Source organism: Cherax quadricarinatus, chromosome 44, assembly GCF_038502225.1.
Source record: "Cherax quadricarinatus isolate ZL_2023a chromosome 44, ASM3850222v1, whole genome shotgun sequence".
Classification (NCBI taxonomy): Eukaryota; Metazoa; Arthropoda; class Malacostraca; order Decapoda; family Parastacidae; genus Cherax; species Cherax quadricarinatus.
In genome coordinates, this window is record NC_091335.1 from 19,982,854 (window position 1) to 20,002,750 (window position 19,897).

The following is a 19,897-nucleotide window of genomic DNA, read 5'->3' on the forward strand; positions in this document are numbered from 1 at the left end:
CCATACACTTTACCAGGTATACTCAACAGACTTTTTTTTTTTTTTTTTTTTTTTTTTCCAACAAGTCGGCCGTCTCCCACCGAGGCAGGGTGACCCAAAAAAGAAAGAAAATCCCCAAAAAGAAAATACTTTCATCATCATTCAACACTTTCACCACACTCGCACATTATCACTGTTTTTGCAGAGGTGCTCAGAATACAACAGTCTAGAAGCATACACATATAAAGATACACAACATATCCCTCCAAACTGCCAATATCCCAAACCCCTCCTTTAAAGTGCAGGCATTGTACTTCCCATTTCCAGGACTCAAGTCCGACTATATGAAAATAACCGGTTTCCCTGAATCCCTTCACTAAATATTACCCTGCTCACACTCCAACAGATCGTCAGGTCAACAGACTTATCCCCCTATAATTTTTGCACTCTCTTTTGTCCCCTTTGCCTTTATACAAAGGAACTATGCATGCTCTCTGCCAATCCCTAGGTACCTTACCCTCTTCCATACATTTATTAAATAATTGCACCAGCCACTCCAAAACTATATCCCCACCTGCTTTTAACATTTCTATCTTTATCCCATCAATCCCGGCTGCCTTACCCCCTTTCATTTTATCTACTGCCTCACGAACTTCCTCCACACTCACAACTGGCTCTTCCTCACTCCTACAAGATGTTATTCCTCCTTGCCCTATACACGAAATCACAGCATCCCTATCTTCATCAACATTTAACAATTCCTCAAAATATTCCCTCCATCTTCCCAATACCTCTAACTCTCCATTTAATAACTGCCCTCTCCTATTTTTAACTGACAAATCCATTTGTTCTCTAGGCTTCCTTAACTTGTTAATCTCACTCCAAAACTTTTTCTTATTTTCAACAAAATTTGTTGATAACATCTCACCCACTCTCTCATTTGCTCTCTTTTTACACTGCTTCACCACTCTCTTAACCTCTCTCTTTTTCTCCATATACTCTTCCCTCCTTGCATCACTTCTACTTTGTAAAAACTTCTCATATGCTAACTTTTTCTCCCTTACTACTCTCTTTACATCTTCATTCCACCAGTCGCTCCTCTTCCCTCCCGCACCCACTTTCCTGTAACCACAAACTTCTGCTGAACACTCTAACACTACATTTTTAAACCTACCCCATACCTCTTCGACCCCATTGCCTATGCTCTCATTAGCCCATCTATCCTCCAATAGCTGTTTATATCTTACCCTAACTGCCTCCTCTTTTAGTTTATAAACCTTCACCTCTCTCTTCCCTGATGCTTCTATTCTCCTTGTATCCCATCTACCTTTTACTCTCAGTGTAGCTACAACTAGAAAGTGATCTGATATATCTGTGGCCCCTCTATAAATATGTACATCCTGAAGTCTACTCAACAGTCTTTTATCTACCAATACATAATCCAACAAACTACTGTCATTTCGCCCTACATCATATCTTGTATACTTATTTATCCTCTTTTTCTTAAAATATGTATTACCTATAACTAAACCCCTTTCTATAGAAAGTTCAATCAAAGGGCTCCTATTATCATTTACACCTGGCACCCCAAACTTACCTACCACACCCTCTCTAAAAGTTTCTCCTACTTTAGCATTCAGGTCCCCTACCACAATTACTCTTATCACTTGGTTCAAAGGCTCCTATACATTCACTTAACATCTCCCAAAATCTCTCTCTCTTCTCTACATTCCTCTCTTCTCCAGGTGCATACACGCTTATTATGACCCACTTTTCGCATCCAACCTTTACTTTAATCCACATAATTCTTGAATTTACACATTCATATTCTCTTTTCTCCTTCCATAACTGATCCTTCAGTATTACTGCTACCCCTTCCTTTGCTCTAACTCTCTCAGATACTCCAGATTTAATCCCATTTATTTCCCCCCACCGAAACTCCCCTACCCCCTTCAGCTTTGTTTCGCTTAGGACCAGGACATCCAACTTCTTTTCATTCATAACATCAGCAATCATCTGTTTCTTGTCATCCGCACTACATCCACGCACATTCAAGTATCCCAGTTTTGTGAAGCTTTTCTTCTCTTTTTTTTGTAAATGTCTACAGGAGAAGGGGTTACTAGCCCATTGCTCCCGGCATTTTAGTCTCCTTATACGACACTCATGGCTTATGGAGGAAAGATTCTTTTCCACTTCCCCATGGACAATAGAAGAAATAAAGAAGAACAAGAGCTATTTAGAAAAAGGAGAAAAACCTAGTTGTATGTATATATATATATATATGCATGTGCATGTCTGTGAAGTGTGACCAAAGTGTAAGTAGGAGTAGCAAGATATCCCTGTTATCTAGTGTGTTTATGAGACAGAAAAAGAAACCAGCAATCCTACCATCATGCAAAACAGTTACAGGTTTCTGTTTCGCAGTCATCTGGCAGGACGGTAGTACTTCCCTGGATGGTTGCTGTCTACCAACCTACTACCTACCTACTACTTACCAACCTACCTACTACTGTGTGTCATTTTTTTCCATCGGTTTTTCCAGTATATCACCAGCCATTTTATCCTTAATTGGAATATTATCTTACTGTAGATATGTATATGAAAACTGGTATAAATAAAGTTAGTTAATTCAAATTCTTTTGTAGTTTGAAGCAGAAATAGCATACTTTGAGGGACGGTCACGTGAAGATGAATCTCGTCTAGCTTATGTCACGGCAGAGATAGAGAGACAAGAGAAGCTAGCACAACAGATTGACCAAGAGGTGGGCTTTAATTTCTGGTGTAATTTATCATTGTATTTTGCCAGTGAGGAGTTGGATGAAAATGAGACATGTTTGTTTTGTGCAGCAGCTTGTTTTCATTTAGCTCTTCTACACCAAAAACTAGCTACATTTAAAATTGTTTATCTTGGCCCATTTAATTGCAATCCTCCAAATTTGGTACTTTGGCAACACTTGCCATTGTGTTTGGGTCTGCAAATTCTCTTGCTTTCATTCTTCATACTGTCCATGATGTAATTTCTTAGCATATGAGGAATGTTGGACTGAATTCAGTCAATCATTTAATCCAAGTAAGTGAACTTGTTATTCCCTCTCTTGGCAGCCAATGTAGACTGTCAATTTCTTGGCAGAACCATACGAGTAAAGTATTCACAAAAGCATTTAGGCCATGCTCTATCTTCTGTGTGATAAATTCTGAAGTTTTGTGATAGTTTGCAACTCAGTTCTGTAGTTAGTACTGTACTATTATAAAAAAAAAATTGGTTCAGTATCTAGACAGGGTAATGAGTACAACATTTCACCAGTCAGTGTTTTGATTTATATAGTTGTGAGCTATGGAGTCTTAGCAGTAGAATTTTAACATAACTTGTTCCTGCCTTTCACTCTTAACTTCTTAGAAACAATAATTCGCTGGAAAATGTTTATCTTTTAGCGGTGGAGGAATTACTAATCATCCAGGGACAGTCTTATATTTTTAAGCAGTCTCTTGACAACCTCTATTCCCATTGTCAAATTCATAAATGAAACTAATTTAGCTTATAAATTTTGATATCAACTTAGTTAAAAATGTATTACTCTGATGGACAGTCATTTGGTGTAGAATTTTTATGGGAATGAAATTAATGCATGCCTCTACTTGCTGTTGGGTAAGGTAAGGTAATGTAACTGTCCAGTTGTCCTTGAAATTATTATGAACTGTTGCTTGACTATAAGCACTATTACTTGCATAATAATAATAGTAATAATAAATGTATTTAATGCGAGGTACATTTTTTCTGTTTATAATTGATGACAGGTGAATCATTTGCAACAACTGGAACAGGAGGCTGAGGAAGCACGACAAGCAGAGGATGAAGTTAAAGCTGAAATAAGTGCTCTACAGGCACAGTTGGCTCATTGTGAAAACCAGCTGGCAAGTCACAATGAGACCGTCAGGTCAGCTCAGTAAGATAACTGTTGTTTTCTTTATCTATTACAATACAAAAACATCATTATTTGCATTCTGATAATTAGAATTTTCATTAATTATAATTGCATTTACATGTAAAATATGCAGAGACTTCCTTAATGGAAACTTGTATAAAAAGCAAGATGAAAATATGTTGGATATTTTGTAAATATAATCGTTAGGAAGTTAAATTGCTTCAAATATTAAATATAATATCCTCTGACTTTTTTCTCAGTTCTGTAATTACCAATAACAACAACTTTGTGGCAACACTAAGACATTGTTGATGTGCTAGTGAATACTTCTTTGTTGCATGTAATTACCAATTTGCAATTACAGTACCTGTTTGAGTGCCAAAGTGAGCTCCAGGTTTTGGTCCCACTTAACTTTAACCCACTTCCATGATTGAGTCATATACCTATGTAAGGAGCTCACTTCCACTGTATCATTATTCATCTTATTTCACTTACTACTTACATTGGAAAAACATTTGTAATTACCTATTTGAGTTTGCAGGATGAGCTCTAAATCTTGTCTTCACTGGTAGTGTGACATGTTTTTATTTGTCATCGTATCTGGTATTTAAATGTTTTTGTGGCAACTCATTTTTAGTTTGCCACTTTCAAAACAGTCTTTATTTAATTTAGCCTATAATAAAATGGTTCCTCTATGAATTATATGGGTTGTTAATTGGCTACTTTTTATGAAGAAATTATGATAATTTCTCTTAGGGAACTGGAGAAAAGCATGAGTGAAGAAAAACAGCGTAGCCACGATGAAGCGAAAGCTCAACAAGAAGCTATAATGCGTGAGATTGAGAAGTTACAAGCAGCTATAGCACAAGCTAATGCCCAGGCTGAGCATGCACAGCTCACCTCACAGCAGCTTCTTCAAGAGGTTAATATGCACATAAATATTAATATAGTGAATAGTTTCTTAAGTTTTGTAATGTCTGTCTTCTGAATAGATTGGAATCTAGCATTCCTTATTCAAAGTGTGTAAGAGTGATTGATAGAAAGAATTTCTTTCTTTGTGTTGCTCTACTTTGGTGGGAAATATTTGATGTTTTATATAAAAAAAATAAAGAGAGCATGCATATGGTAGCTCCTCTGTACAAGGAAAAAAAGAAAAAGAGAGAATGAATTATAGGGAATAATTAAGTTGAATATACTGAGAAAAGTTTACAGCAGAATTATTATAAAGAAAATTAGGGGAAAAAATGAAGCAGAATTTGCAGAGGGGTAAGATGGATTTAGGAAGGGAATGGGATGCATGGATCAGGTAGTTTGCAAAGACTGATTGAACATTAGATATGGATAAGGAACTGTTTGTTGCATATAGGAATTTAGGAAAAGGTGTGTGATACTGTGATGTGACTGTTTTTTGCAAATGTTTTAAATAAGTGATAGGATGTTGAGAGCTTTTATGAAGAGTAAGATTCAGGTTAGGGAAACTTATGAGATAATGGGAAGAATTTCCAGTATGATTAAACCTTAGACACATATTTGTGATGTCACTGGTTATTTATTGTGTTTATAGGTAGTAGGTTGGTAGGCAGCAACCACCCAGGGAGGTACTACCATCCTGCCAAGTGAGTGTAAAAAGGAAGCCTGTATTTGTTTTACATGATGGTAGGATTGCTGCAAGATTTCAGGTACATCTTGCTACTTCTACTTACACTTCGGTCACACTACACATGTACACGTTTATGTATACACACTCATGAGTTTTCTTTGATTTTGTCTTAATAGTTTTTATTGCTTATTGCTTTTCATTTTTTATCCATGGAGAATTTGAATAAGAATCTTTCCTCCGTAAGCCATGCGTATTGTAAAAATCAACTAAAATGCCAGGAACAATGGGCTAGTAACCCATTTTCCCCGTATTGCCTACTAAAAATAAAACGAAGAAAACCGTCAGTGGGTAATGTTTGAGTGTGTGTGTGGATATTGTGAGAATGATAAAGAGATGATTGTGGATGTTATGAATGAGAAGAAGCTGGATGTCCTGGCTTTAAGTGAAACAAAGCTGAAGGGGGTGGGAGAGTTTCAGTGGGGAGGAATAAATGGGATTAGGTCAGGGGTTTCAAATAGAGTTAGAGCTAAAGAAGGAGTAACAATAATGTTGAAGGATAAGTTATGGCAGGAAAAGAAGAAATATAAATGTGTAAATTCAAGGATTATGTGGAGTAAAATAAAGGTTGGATGTGAAAAGTGGGTTATAGTAAGCATATATGCACCTGGAGAAGAGGGAAGTGTGGAGGAGAGAGAGGTTTTGGGAAATGTTGAGTTAGTGCGTGAGGAGTTTTGAACCTAGTGAGAGAGTATGTAGTGGTTGGGGATCTCAATGCTAAAGTGGGTAAAAATGTTGTGGAGGGAGTAGTAGGTAAATTTGGGGTGCCAGGGGTAAATGAAAATGGGGAGCCTTTAATTGAGCTATGTGTAGAAAGAGGTTTGGTAATAAGTAATACATATTTTATGAAAAAGAGGATAAATAAGTATACAAGGTATGATACAGCATGTAATGAAAGTAGTTTTAGACTATGTATTGGTGGATAAAAGGTTGATGGGTAGGCTTCAGGATGTACATGTTTATATAACGGATCATTATTTAGTTGTAGCTACAGTTAGATTAAGAGGTAGATGGAATTGAAGGAAAATGGCAACAGCAAGGAAGAGAGAGGTGAAAGTGTATAAACTAAGGGAGGAGGAAGTTCAGGCGAGATATAAGCAACTATTGGCAGAAAGGTGGGCTAGTGCAAATATGAGTAGGGGGGGGTTGAAGAGGGTTGGAATAGTTTTAAAAATGCAGTATTAGAATGTGGGGCAGAAGTTTGTGGTTATAGGAGGGTGGGTGCAGGAGGAAAGAGGAGTGATTGGTGGAATAATGAAGTAAAGAGTGTGATAAAAGAGAAAAAGATAGCTTACGAGAGGTTTTTACAAAGCAGAAGTGTTATAAGAAGAGCAGAGTATATGGAGAGTAAAAGAAAGGTGAAGAGAGTGGTGAGAGAGTGCAAAAGGAGAGCAGATGATAGAGTGCTAGGAGTTTGAACATCCAACAGGCTTGTGAGAGAGGGTTAGAGTGAATGGAGGCATGTATTTTTGTTTACTTGATTAGCTGTTGGATCCAGTGTTAGCAAGGTAATATTTATGGAGGGATTTGGGAGACCAGTTAGTTGGATTTGTGGAGGTGGGAAGTAGAGAGCCTACACTCTAAAGGAGGGGTGAGGATGTTGCACTTTGGAGGGCAATTTGAACTGTGATCTCAACATGCCTCTGGCAAGATGGGGATTATAGAAATGGTGATTTTTTTTTTATTATTATTATTATTCTTTCTTTCAACACATCGGCCGTATCCCACCGAGGTGGGGTGGCCCAGAAGGAAAAACGCAAGTTTCTCCTTTCAAATTTAGTAATATATACAGGAGAAGGGGTTACCAGCCCCTTGCTCCCGGCATTTCAGTCGCCTCTTACGACACGCATGGCTTACGGAGGAGGAATTCTGTTCCACTTCCCCATGGAGATTTATTATTATTATTATTACCTGCCTACATTGGTGGTAGATAATGTGCTCAAATTATTTATTTAATGCTTTTGTTTGCTATTTCATAGATGGCAGAATCAGAGAAGGCAATATCAGAAAAGAAAAAAGAAGTGGAAAAGCTGGTAATGGAGATGAAAGATGCAAACCTGGAGTCACTGTCAATAACCCCATCAGAAGAGATCCGCACCCTTTTGGAGGGTAAGACAGGTATGGTGCCATGGCAGCAACATCACCATACTTTTTTTTACACTTTATGGCATATTACACATTACGTAATTCATTTTAATTTATAAGAAAGCGGTACAGCCTCTCCCCACTTAATGACGGAGTTCTGTTCCTAAGACCACATCGGTAAACGAATTTGTCACTAAGTGAGGAGCATACTATAATGGTGGTGGGTTTGTGTCAACTATCTTCGATATTGTTTTAATGTTGCCTTTGCACCATTTATAACATATGTGGTATATTTTTAAATATTTATACAGTAGTGTACTATATATTGTAATAAACAGAATAGAGGAAATAAACTCTAATGTACATACTGGTCAGAGAGCCCGTCGTAAGTCCGAGGAGTTGGTAAATGAGTACATCGCTAAGTGAGGAGAGGCTGTATTTAGTTATTTACAATTAACCCTTTGAGGGTTTCGGACGTACTAGTATGGCTTACACGCAGGGGTTTTTGACGTACTAGTACACATAAATTCTAGCGCTTTCAAATCTCACGGGAAAAGGCTAGTAGGCCTAGATGTGAGAGAATGGGTCTGTGTGGTCGGTGTGCATGGTAGAAAAAAAATCTGGGACCCAGTGGTGCATTGTGGGAACGCCATCTTAGTACACAATGTCCACCATGCCTCGCTCTAAGAAGTTCCTCACTCCTCGGCGAATCGGGACACTTTTGTTCCCTAGTGACAGTTCTAATACAGATGGAAGTGCCAGTGAAGATGAGTTTCAAGGTTTTGGTGAGGTTTTGACCGAAACTAATGACCATAATATCGGTAATAGTGAGGAAAACCCAGACGACCCTCAGCCTTCCACCTCTGGTGCTGGGTCGTCTTGTTCACGTTCAGTTGTACCAGAATCAAAGAGGAAACTCCTATTTTCCCAAATCCCAGACTCAGATGTGAGCATTTGTGATGATAGTGATAGTGATTATGAACTACAAGCTCTTGAAAACAGTTCCAGTAGTGATAGTGAAGTGAAATATTCCCCAGTGAAGCGTCAGTACAGTAGGGCCCCGCTTTATGGCGTTTCACTTTATGGCATTCTGCTAATACGGTCATTTCAAATTATGACCAAAACTCGCTATACGGCTCCCCCACCTGACTTTCTAATACAGTCACCGCGCCCCACCCGGTTTGTTTACATTCTCTGTGAGATCCGTAAGCACTAAGTCTCTCCATTATGTCTGGAAACTCCAAAATTTTAAGTGTTTTTAAAAGTTATTTCATATTTTATATATACGTACTCTGTTAATTATACTTATGTATACCTGTACTTAAATAAACTTACATACTGTGCTGGCATGCAGGTACACATTAAAATCAGTAAGAGTGTCTTATGTCTCCAGACATCATATTAGTAATGATAATAATAATCATCGAGTCTCATTAAATGTCGTATATTACGTTGATATACATATTTTCATTAATCCATCTATGATATTTTTTGAAAATTACATAATAAACACGATGCATAACATATAAATATGATAAATACACCCCACAGTAGAATAAATAAACATAAATGTGAGATGTGGTAGCAGACGACTTGCACAAGTGACGCCATATTAGAAATAATAATAATAATCATCATCATCATCGAGTCTCATTAAATGTCGTATATTATGTTAATGTGCACATTTTCATTAATCCATCCATGATATTTTTTTCAAAATTATATAATAAACATGATACATAACATATAAGGATGATAAATACACCCCACAATAGAATAAATAAACATAAATATGAGATGTGGTAACCAGATAACTTGTACAAGTGATGCCAAGAATAACATTTTCTCTAATCTAACATAAGAGAAAATGTGTTACTGGGGGTAACTGTAGAAAATTATTCCTTTCGTATGTATGTAAGTAAGTTTATTCAGGTATACACAAATACAGTTACACAGATTATCATACATAACAGCATATGTGTAGAGAACCTAGGATAACCCAAAAAAGTCAGAGTGACTTATTTCCATTGCCTTCACTCACAGCATCATTTCTTCTCAAAATGATGTTACATGAGAATGGGAGTGTTCTTCTTTATTTATTCTACCGTATCAATGTAGAGACAACTTGTACACAATGTAACTTGTACACACACCAGACGTGTACACTTTGTTTGTTTACAAAACTTACGTTCGCCTGGTTTGTTTACATAACTCTGCGCCTGTCCTCTCTCATGCACTCATTCTTTCTCTCTCTCATTTATTCGTTTTATCTCATTTACTTACTCCTGACCCTACATTAAGACTACAAATATTTTAAGGTAAGTAATGAGTGAACTGTCTTCGCTCTGGGATGCTTAAATATCATAGAATATGTGTGGGTGGAATGGCCTGGTATGGTAGCCCAGCTGACTACCATACATACCACACTTGATTTTTTACAATAAATGCTACTCATCTCACCCTAGATTAAGACTACAAATATTTTAAGTTAAGTAATGAGTAAACTGTATATGCATTTTATCTCTCTGGGATGCTTAAATGTAATAGAATATTATGTGTAGGTGGGGTGGCTGGTATGTTAGCCCGGCTGACTACCATACATACCACACTTGATTTCTTACAATAAATACTACTTGTCTCACCCTAGATTAAGACTATAAATATTTTAAGGTAAGTAATGAGTGCACTATGTGTGTACAGCAGGGCCCCGCTTTACGGCGTTTCACTTTACGGCGTTCCGCTAATACGGTCATTTCAAATTATGACCAAAACTCGCTGTACGGCTCCCCCCACCTGACTTTCTAATACGGTCACCGCGCCCCACCTTGTTTGTTTACATTCTTCGTGAGCTCAGTAAGCACTAAGTCTCTCCATTTTGTCTGGAAACTCCAAAATTTCAAATGTTTTTAAAAGTTATTTCATATTTTATATATACTCTGATAATTATACTTATGTATACCTGTACTTAAATAAACTTACATACTGTGCTGGCGTGCAGGTACACATTAAAATCAGTAAGAGTGTCTTATGTCTCCAGACGTCATATTAGTAATGATAATAATAATCATCGAGTCTCATTTAAATGTCGTATATTACGTTAAATACACATTTTCATTAATCCATCTATGATATTTTTTAAAAATTATATAATAAACACGATACATAACATAAAAAGATGATAAATACACCCCACAATAGAATAAATAAACATAAATATGAGATGTGGTAGCAGACGACTTGCACAAGTGACGCAATATTAGAAATGCTAATAATAATAATCACCGAGTCTCATTAAATGTTGTATATTATGTTAATATACACATTTTCATTAATCCATCCATGATATTTTTTTCAAAATTATATAATAAACACAATACATAACATAAAAAGATGATAAATACACCCTACAATAGAATAAATAAACATAAATATGAGATGTGGTAGCCAGATAACTTGTACAAGTGATGCCAAGAATAACATTTTCTCTAATCTAACATAAGAGAAAATGTGTTACTGGGGGTAACTGTAGAAAATTATTCCTTTCGTATGTATGTAAGTAAGTTTATTCAGGTATACACAAATACAGTTACATAGATTATCATACATAACAACATATGTGTAGAGAACCTAGGATAACCCAAAAAAGTCAGAGTGACTTATTTCCATTGCCTTCACTCAGAGCATCATTTCTCAAAATGATGTTACATGAGAATGGGAGTGTTCTTCTTTATTTATTCTACCGTATCAATGTAGAGACAACCTGTACACAATGTAACTTGTACACAAACCAGACGTGTACACTTTGTTTGTTTACAAAACTTATGTTCGCCTGGTTTGTTTACATAAGTCTGCGCCTGTCCTCTCTCATGCACTCATTCTTTCTCTCTCTCATTTATTCGTTTTATCTCATTTACTTACTCCTGACCCTACATTAAGACTACAAATATTTTAAGGTAAGTAATGAGTGAACTGTATATACATTTTATCGCTCTGGGATGCTTAAATATCATAGAATTGTATGTGTGGGTGGGGTGGCCTGGTATGGTAGCCTGGCTGACTACCATACATACCACACTTGATTTCTTACAATAAATACTACTTGTCTCACCCTAGATTAAGACTATAAATATTTTAAGGTAAGTAATGAGTGCAATATGTGTGTATTGTACTTTTTTATTGTTTTTTGATGCCTGGTTCTATTGCTAACTTAATATATGTTAGTGTAAACTTGTTATCTAGTGTTTGTATGCATTTGTAAGTGGAAAAAAAGGGTGTTCCACTTTACGGCGATTTCCGCTTTACGGAGGTAGCCTGGAACCTAACCTGCCGTATGAGTGGGGCCCTACTGTATATACGACGATATATGCCCTCTGGTAGTGTGCCATATGCTATTCCAAGGGGAAGGAGCACATCTCTGAGTATATCCCGTGGCTGTACAACAGGAACAGACAGTGAAAATGACGATGATAGTGTTGCAATTGGGATGAAAAATGTGCATGGTGGTGGTAGTGGTGGTGACGGCCGTGAGGCACCAGCAGTGGGCCATGCTGCCACCCACGCCGCTGCCTCAGCTGATCTACAACAAAGGCCACCATCCCCCACCCACCCACCACACCAGCCTCCACAACCACAACCACCTGTCATTGTCCAGTACCCACCAGCAGACTGCACCTGGGATTGGCAGGAAGCTGTGAGTTTTGTTCCAAATGCCCACCAGTTTGATGACAGCCAAAGTGGATTACGGCCATCTTGTACACTTGGGAACAATGCCACTGAATTGGAATGTTTCGAGTTATTCTTTGATGAACCCCTGATGGAAAGTATTGTCATGGAAAGCAACACATACTACGAGTACACCATGGCAAACACAATACTTTCACCAAAATCACGTCTACACCAGTGGAAGGAGGCAACTGTGGCTGAGATGTATCTTTTCTTTGCCACAATAATGCTTATGCCACTTGTGTATATGCACAAAGTGAAATCATACTGGTCAACAGACTGCCTGATTTCAACCCCAGGTTTCAGTGATATAATGCCAGTGAATCGATTTGTGCTAATATTACGTATGCTTCACTTCTCAGACAAAACCAGGCCTGACAGAAACGACAGGTTATATAAGATTAGGCATGTGTTTGTGTATCTGAAAGAGAAATTCAATATGTAATTGATGAGTCTTTGATTCTGTTCAAAGGAAGACTTTTTCAAGCAGTACATACCAAGCAAGAGGAAACGCTTTGGTATAAAGTTGTTTGTGCTTTGTGATTGTTACAGTGGTCTGGTATTGGATATTATTGTGTACACTGGAAGTTATACATTGCAAAATACCAGGAAGTTATTGGGCATCTCTGGTGATGTGGTTAGAACAATGATAGAACCATACCTTGGTAAGGGGCATATATTATATACTGATAACTGGTACACAAGCCCCTCACTCAGTGATTTTTTGCGAGTGAACATGACAGATGTGTGTGGCACAGTGTGTGTAAATCGGAAACATATACCCAGGTTTAACGCTGGCACTCGTAGAGGTGAGGTGCAGGCGTTTGCTGCCAATGACATCATGGCATTTCGGTGGCATGACAAACGAGATGTCACACTGTTGTCATCAGTTCACCCTAATGAAATGGCAGACACTGACAGGCACCATAGAGAGAGCAATGAACCCATTCTAAATCCTGCAGCTGTGATTGATTACATCTTCAATATGCATTCAGTGAACAAATGTGACATGCAGTTTGGGCTTGCTGATTGTGTTCGCAAGAGTTATAAGTGGTACATAAAACTCTTTTTCCATCTTCTGGACATTTCCATGCTCAATGCTTATAATATGTATAAGATGAGGACCAGAAACAAACCACAATATGGCGAATTCTGTTTGTCTGTCATCAGACAAATAGTATTCAAGTACCAAGGAAGAACACCTGCAATAGACCTCCCACCAAATTATCAACAACTACCTTCTCGTCTGAAGCATGGTGATCACTTCCTGGTAAAACTGCCTGCTACTGCTTTCAAGAAAAAGGCTCAGAAGAGGTGTTATGTCTGTGCACATACAAGGAAACGCCCACAACAACGCAGAGACACTCGTTTTATGTGAGGAATGTAAAACACCACTGTGCATGACACCATGTTTCAAAGACTTCCACAGGCTGCAGAACTTCTAGAAACATTCCCTGTGACTGTATATGTGTATATAAAATATAGAAAAATAGTAATAAACAACATTTCATATCGTTTGTGTAAATATTTTTTATAAGCAAAACAATGACAACAGTGTTTACGCCCTTATTGTGTAGTATTGAAAAAGAAAAAACTTACAAAATACTGATCATATTGGTCTCACAGGCCATAAAAGTTACTTGGAAAAAGAAAAATTAAAAAAAATAGAAATTAGTACAAAAGAAAGTAAATAAAAGAATGCCGGGAGACGGCAGTCGGCGATGTTGCCACATTGTCCCCCTTTTTCATCAACTTCACGCCTCCATATCTCAATAAGTATTGATGGTAAAAATTTTTTGTTTAGCCTATAATATTTAAAAAAAAAAAAACGATTTTTTCATAAGAAAAAATTATTTTTTTTTTTAAATTTGGCCGACCCTGAGAACTAGTCTCTGAGAGGACCTGTCGACCCTCAAAGGGTTAAATCCAATATTATTTTTTTTATTAGTTAATACTCTATATATACAGGTGATAAATAATTTCGAGCCGCACAGTGCCGCGTGCCTCGTTGTGCTCCGGGTTTTCTCGTGTTTACACGGTCGCTCTTACGTGCTAGAACTTTAATTTGTGCCATCAATCCTATACGATACATCCCTCTTGCGCCTGGAACCAATCTTGGGCGGAAAACATTATATACTGAGTCAAAAAAGGAGAATTAGTGTGCACTACCTAGCAGAGTTTACTGCCAGAGGGGAATCATAGGCCTGTGTTTCGTGTGCAAAATAATAATAATAGAACTTTTCTTTGTCAGAGGAAAGAAAGTCTCCCTGATAACATTGTGTATACATAGCGTATAGTGTATACTACAGTGGCTCCCTAGTATATAGATGATAAAGGCTAAAGTGTCATTTGAAAACAGGTGAATCTGTAAATGAAGTGATAAGCCTATAGAGGCAGGTGCCAGAAGTCGCCAGAATCTTACCACAGTGGTCAGCTGTTTTAATAATCTTCCTGGCCTGCTAGTGTACTCGCATATAATCTAGTGATACCAGTGAATAGCAGAATACAGTGTTGTAGTAGCAACTAACTAGTATTATAATGGTGCTTAGTGGAGTGGAGTGACTTTCATTAGTTTCTTTTTTCTTGAAATACCAGACGTATACTGTGAATTTCATATAACCTGTAGTTACCAGCGGTCGCAATATACACAACGAGAAGCAATTATTACTACAGAAAAAGCGTCCTTCCTCCAAAATTTCCACCAGTCAACTATAGTGATAATATAGCATTTATTGTGGTGGAGACGGGAAAAAAAAAAAACTAGAAAAGCTAGATACAGCGATTGATAAACGGGTTGAGGCTCGACCGTTCGTCACTGTAGGAGCTGCCAGAAATCACCGGCTCTTCAACACGCAAGTTATACTTTTGTATCAATCAAATCACATATTACTCGGGTAGATAATTTCAAGTAGATCCTTCATGTGTTAGCCCAAATCACCGACTAGTATGTTTTAAATAAGTGACCCACTGATCAGATCAGATCGACTGGTCCGAACCCTCGACTGGTCCGAACCCTTGATGGTCCGAACCCTTGACTGGTTTCAAACGGATTCGTTGGACAATAAAGCAGTCTGTAAACGGATGGGGTTGTAGGCGCCCTTATCAAACACAAACAATAAATATAAACCAGGAACGTACACGGTAAGCTGTCCAATTAGTTAGAAATAGAAATACAAATAGCTAGAGCTTCATTTAAGGAGGTTATTAATAGAGTATTCAAGAGGTTGCTAGTAGAATTACAGTAAATCAACCACTCAAATCATTATGAAGCTCTGTATAGTCTGCAGTCAATCAAACAAACGGGCTTCCACATGGATAAATTGTCATTTTTGTGGAAATTGGTGTCACGCCCCTTGTGCAGATATCCAAGAACTAGCTACAAGCAGTATTAAAACAGGGAAGTGTTTTTGGGTATGCCCAAATGAGGAAAATCTGTGGACTAAAATCACAAGGGTATTAAAAGAGGATAACACCAAAGCTGCTTTCATAGACAACCTGGAAGCTTTCTACCACAGATGGGAACATAAAAAGTCTGGGCTGAATGGTACTGCCCTTGATACTGGCCATGTAGCCAGAAACTGTAAGGCTGGAGGTGATGTCCTGGTAGTCAGTAAATGTGGGGCTGATAGTGCTGTCCTGGGAGACAGTAATGGTGAAGCTGGAGGTGCTGTCCTGGGAGACAGTAATGGTGAAGCTGGAGGTGCTGTCCTGGGAGACAGTAATGGTGAAGCTGGAGGTGCTGTCCTGGGAGACAGTAATGGTGAAGCTGGAGGTGCTGTCTTGGGAGACAGTAATGGTGAAGCTGGAGGTGCTGTCCTGGGAGACAGTAATGGTGAAGCTGGAGATTTTGTCCAGGTAGTCGGGAATTATACGCAGGAAGGAATACATATAAATGACCTCATAGGGGACAGGAACCGTAGTGGGGAAACAAGTGTAGTCAAAGATAAGATAAAACCAATATTGCAAACTAGAAACACCACAGGAAATAGCAAACAAGAGGACTCCACTAGCTACAGTGAGGATATATTACCAAAAACAACTGGTGGGAGCTCCATTGTTGGTGCTAGGGAGGATAGGAATAAGACAGGGAAACATGCACCAACAGGGAATACAGTCACAGAAACCCAAGGCAAACGGAAACCAAGCCTGTGCACATACTATGCACTTGGTATCTGCAGACATGGGAAATCTGGAAAAACAGACGGGACGTGCAACTATGACCACCCTAGAAAATGCCATGCCCATATGACAACAGGAAAATGCAAACTCCCTTCCTGTAAGCTTTTTAAGACTGTGCTATAACTTAAATTGCCAGGCACACCATCTAAAGGGTACAAAAAGATACAAAACATCCAGGCCATGGGAAAACCTGGGTAGCCACAGCCACTCAAGAGGGAGAGGTTTTGTAGTGCCAGGAAGGAAAAAAAACTGGCAGGAAATGGCAGAAATCGTACACCAAATCCAGTCATTCCTGGAATGGAACCACAGTCGATGGCCTCCACTCCAAACCAACAGATACAGATACTAATGCCGGAAAAAAATCCCCCCCCCAGTACCAACAATACCACCAGTCCGATGACATTCTTCTTTGCAAATATACAGGGTCTAAAGCCAGCAACAAACAACAAAATACCTTTCATCCGTGGACTGCTTGCAGAGGCAAAGGCAATGTTCGCGGCTTTCACTGAGACCCACATAAAGGATCACTTGGACAACGAAATATGGATCTCAGGTTACAACCTATACAGATGTGACAGAGTGAACAGGCAAAAGGGGGGGGGTTGGCCTGTACATTGCGGAGTCACTTGTTTGCACAGAACTGCTAAATGCCTCAAATGATGTAGTGGAAGTTTTAGCAGTAAAGGTCGAGAACCAAAACCTAGTCATTGTGGTAGTCTACAAGCCTCCGGATGCAACATCCCAGCAATTCCAGGAACAGCTGTTAAAAATTGACCACTGTCTGGAAAATCTTCCAGCTCCTGCACCCAACATCTTGCTCCTGGGGGATTTCAACGTAAGGCACCTAAAATGGAGGAATATAGCAAATAATAATGTTGCAGTAACAACACCAGGAGGCAGCTCTGATGAAAACTCACACGAGCTTTTAAATCTCTGCACAAAATTCAATTTAAACCAGCAAATAATAGAGCCTACTAGACTGGAGAATACACTAGACCTCATCTTCACTAACAATGATGATCTGATAAGAAATGTCACCATATCAAAAACAATATACTCAGATCACAACATAATTGAGGTTCAGACATGTATGCGTGGAGCCCCAGACTGACATAATGAGACTAGTCACAAGGGAGCATTCACCAAATTCAACTTCAATAACAAAAACATAAAGTGGGACCAAGTAAACCAAGTCCTAACCGATATAAGCTGGGAAGATATACTAAGCAACACAGACCCCAACGTATGCCTAGAACAGATTAACTTGGTGGCACTCGATGTATGCACAAGGCTTATTCCTCTAAGAAAAAGGAGGAGTAGATGTAAAATAGAAAGAGACAGGCGCTCCCTTTACAGGCGACGGAAAAGAATAACAGAGCGGCTAAAAGAGGTCAATATATCTGAAATGCGTAGGGAGACACTGGTCAGAGAAATAGCAAGCATCGAACTCAAGCTAAAGGAATCTATAGGAGTCAGGAATCGCGGGAAGAACTAAAAGCCATAAATGAAATCGAAAGAAACCCAAAGTATTTCTTCTCCTATGCCAAATCGAAGTCGAGAACAACATCCAGTATTGGGCCCCTACTTAAACAAGATGGGTCTTACACAGATGACAGCAAGGAAATGAGTGAGCTACTCAAGTCCCAATATGACTCAGTTTTTAGCAAGCCGCTAACCAGACTGAGAGTCGAAGATCAAAATGAATTTTTTATGAGAGAGCCACAAAATTTGGTTAACACAAGCCTATCCGATGTTATCCTGACGCCAAATGACTTCGAACAAGCAATAAATGACATGCCCATGCACTCTGCCCGAGGGCCAGACTCATGGAACTCCGTGTTCATCAAGAACTGCAAGAAACCCCTATCACGAGCCTTTTCCATCCTATGGAGAGGGAGCATGGACACGGGGGTCGTCCCACAGTTACTAAAAACAACAGACATAGCCCCACTCAACAAAGGGGGCAGTAAAGCAACAGCAAAGAACTACAGACCGATAGCACTAACATCCCATTTCATAAAAATCTTTGAAAGGGTCCTAAGAAGCAAGATCACCACCCATCTAGAAACCCATCAGTTACACAACCCAGGGCAACACGGTGAAAAGCTCTGTTCCACAAGGCACAGTACTCGCTCCCATCTTGTTCCTCATCCTCATATCCGACATAGACAAGGATGTCAACCACAGCACCGTGTCTTCCTTTGCAGATGACACCCGAATCTGCATGACAGTGTCTTCCATTGCAGACACTGCAAGGCTCCAGGCGGACATCAACCGAATCTTTCAGTGGGCTGCAGAAAACAATATGAAGTTCAACGATGAGAAATTTCAATTTCTCAGATATGGTAAACACGAGGAAATTAAATCTTCATCAGAGTACAAAACAAATTCTGGCCACAAAATAGAGCGAAACACCAACGTCAAAGACCTGGGAGTGATCATGTCGGAGGATCTCACCTTCAAGGACCATAACATTGTATCAATCGCATCTGCTAGAAAAATGACAGGATGGATAATGAGAACCTTCAAAACTAGGGAGGCCAAGCCCATGATGACACTCTTCAGGTCACTTGTTCTATCTAGGCTGGAATATTGCTACACACTAACAGCACCTTTCAAGGCAGGTGAAATTGCTGACCTAGAAAATGTACAGAGAACCTTCACGGCGCGCATAACGGAGATAAAACACCTCAATTACTGGGAGCGCTTGAGGTTCCTGAACCTGTATTCCCTGGAATGCAGGCGGGAGAGATACATGATTATATACACCTGGAAAATCCTGGAGGGACTAGTACCGAACTTGCACACGAAAATCACTCACTACGAAAGCAAAAGACTTGGCAGACGATGCAACATCCCCCCAATGAAAAGCAGGGGTGTCACTAGCACGTTAAGAGACCATACAATAAGTGTCAGGGGCCCGAGACTGTTCAACTGCCTCCCAGCATACATAAGGGGGATTACCAACAGACCCCTGGCAGTCTTCAAGCTGGCACTGGACAAGCACCTATAGTCGGTTCCTGACCAGCCGGGCTGTGGCTCGTACATTGGTTTGCGTGCAGCCATCAGCAACAGCCTGGTTGATCAGGCTCTGATCCACCAGGAGGCCTGGTCACAGACCGGGCCGCGGGGGCGTTGACCTCCGGAACTCTCTCCAGGTAAACAGTGCAGTACATACTGTATTGTAAATGAAACAGTCTCAATATCATTGGTGGAATAAATCGCAAGAAGCCCATAATTTAGATATCTACACTGGACAGCATTTCTAGATCCTGCTGTTTTCCCCTCGAATTCATGGGTGAAAGTGACTTCACCTTTTCTAACAGACTATAAGTACAGAAATGTTCTTTTT

The 19,897-nt window shown here is 39.2% G+C and overlaps 1 protein-coding gene across 7 annotated transcripts in view; it reads left to right on the plus strand.

The window, feature by feature from the left end:
* Positions 1-19,897, plus strand: part of RASSF8 (ras association domain-containing protein 8) — a 76,442-nt gene that overhangs the window by 50,090 nt on the left and 6,455 nt on the right. For 3 of the 7 annotated variants that reach the window (XM_070094169.1, XM_070094172.1, XM_070094173.1), the window contains exons 6-9: positions 2,625-2,741; positions 3,775-3,923; positions 4,659-4,824; positions 7,539-7,677. In XM_070094169.1, the coding sequence (XP_069950270.1) occupies positions 2,625-2,741; positions 3,775-3,923; positions 4,659-4,824; positions 7,539-7,677 (571 nt within the window). The remainder of the gene's footprint in view (positions 1-2,624; positions 2,742-3,774; positions 3,924-4,658; positions 4,825-7,538; positions 7,678-19,897) is intronic. The other 4 variants (XM_070094170.1, XM_070094174.1, XM_070094171.1 and 1 more) reach the window with 3 other exon arrangements.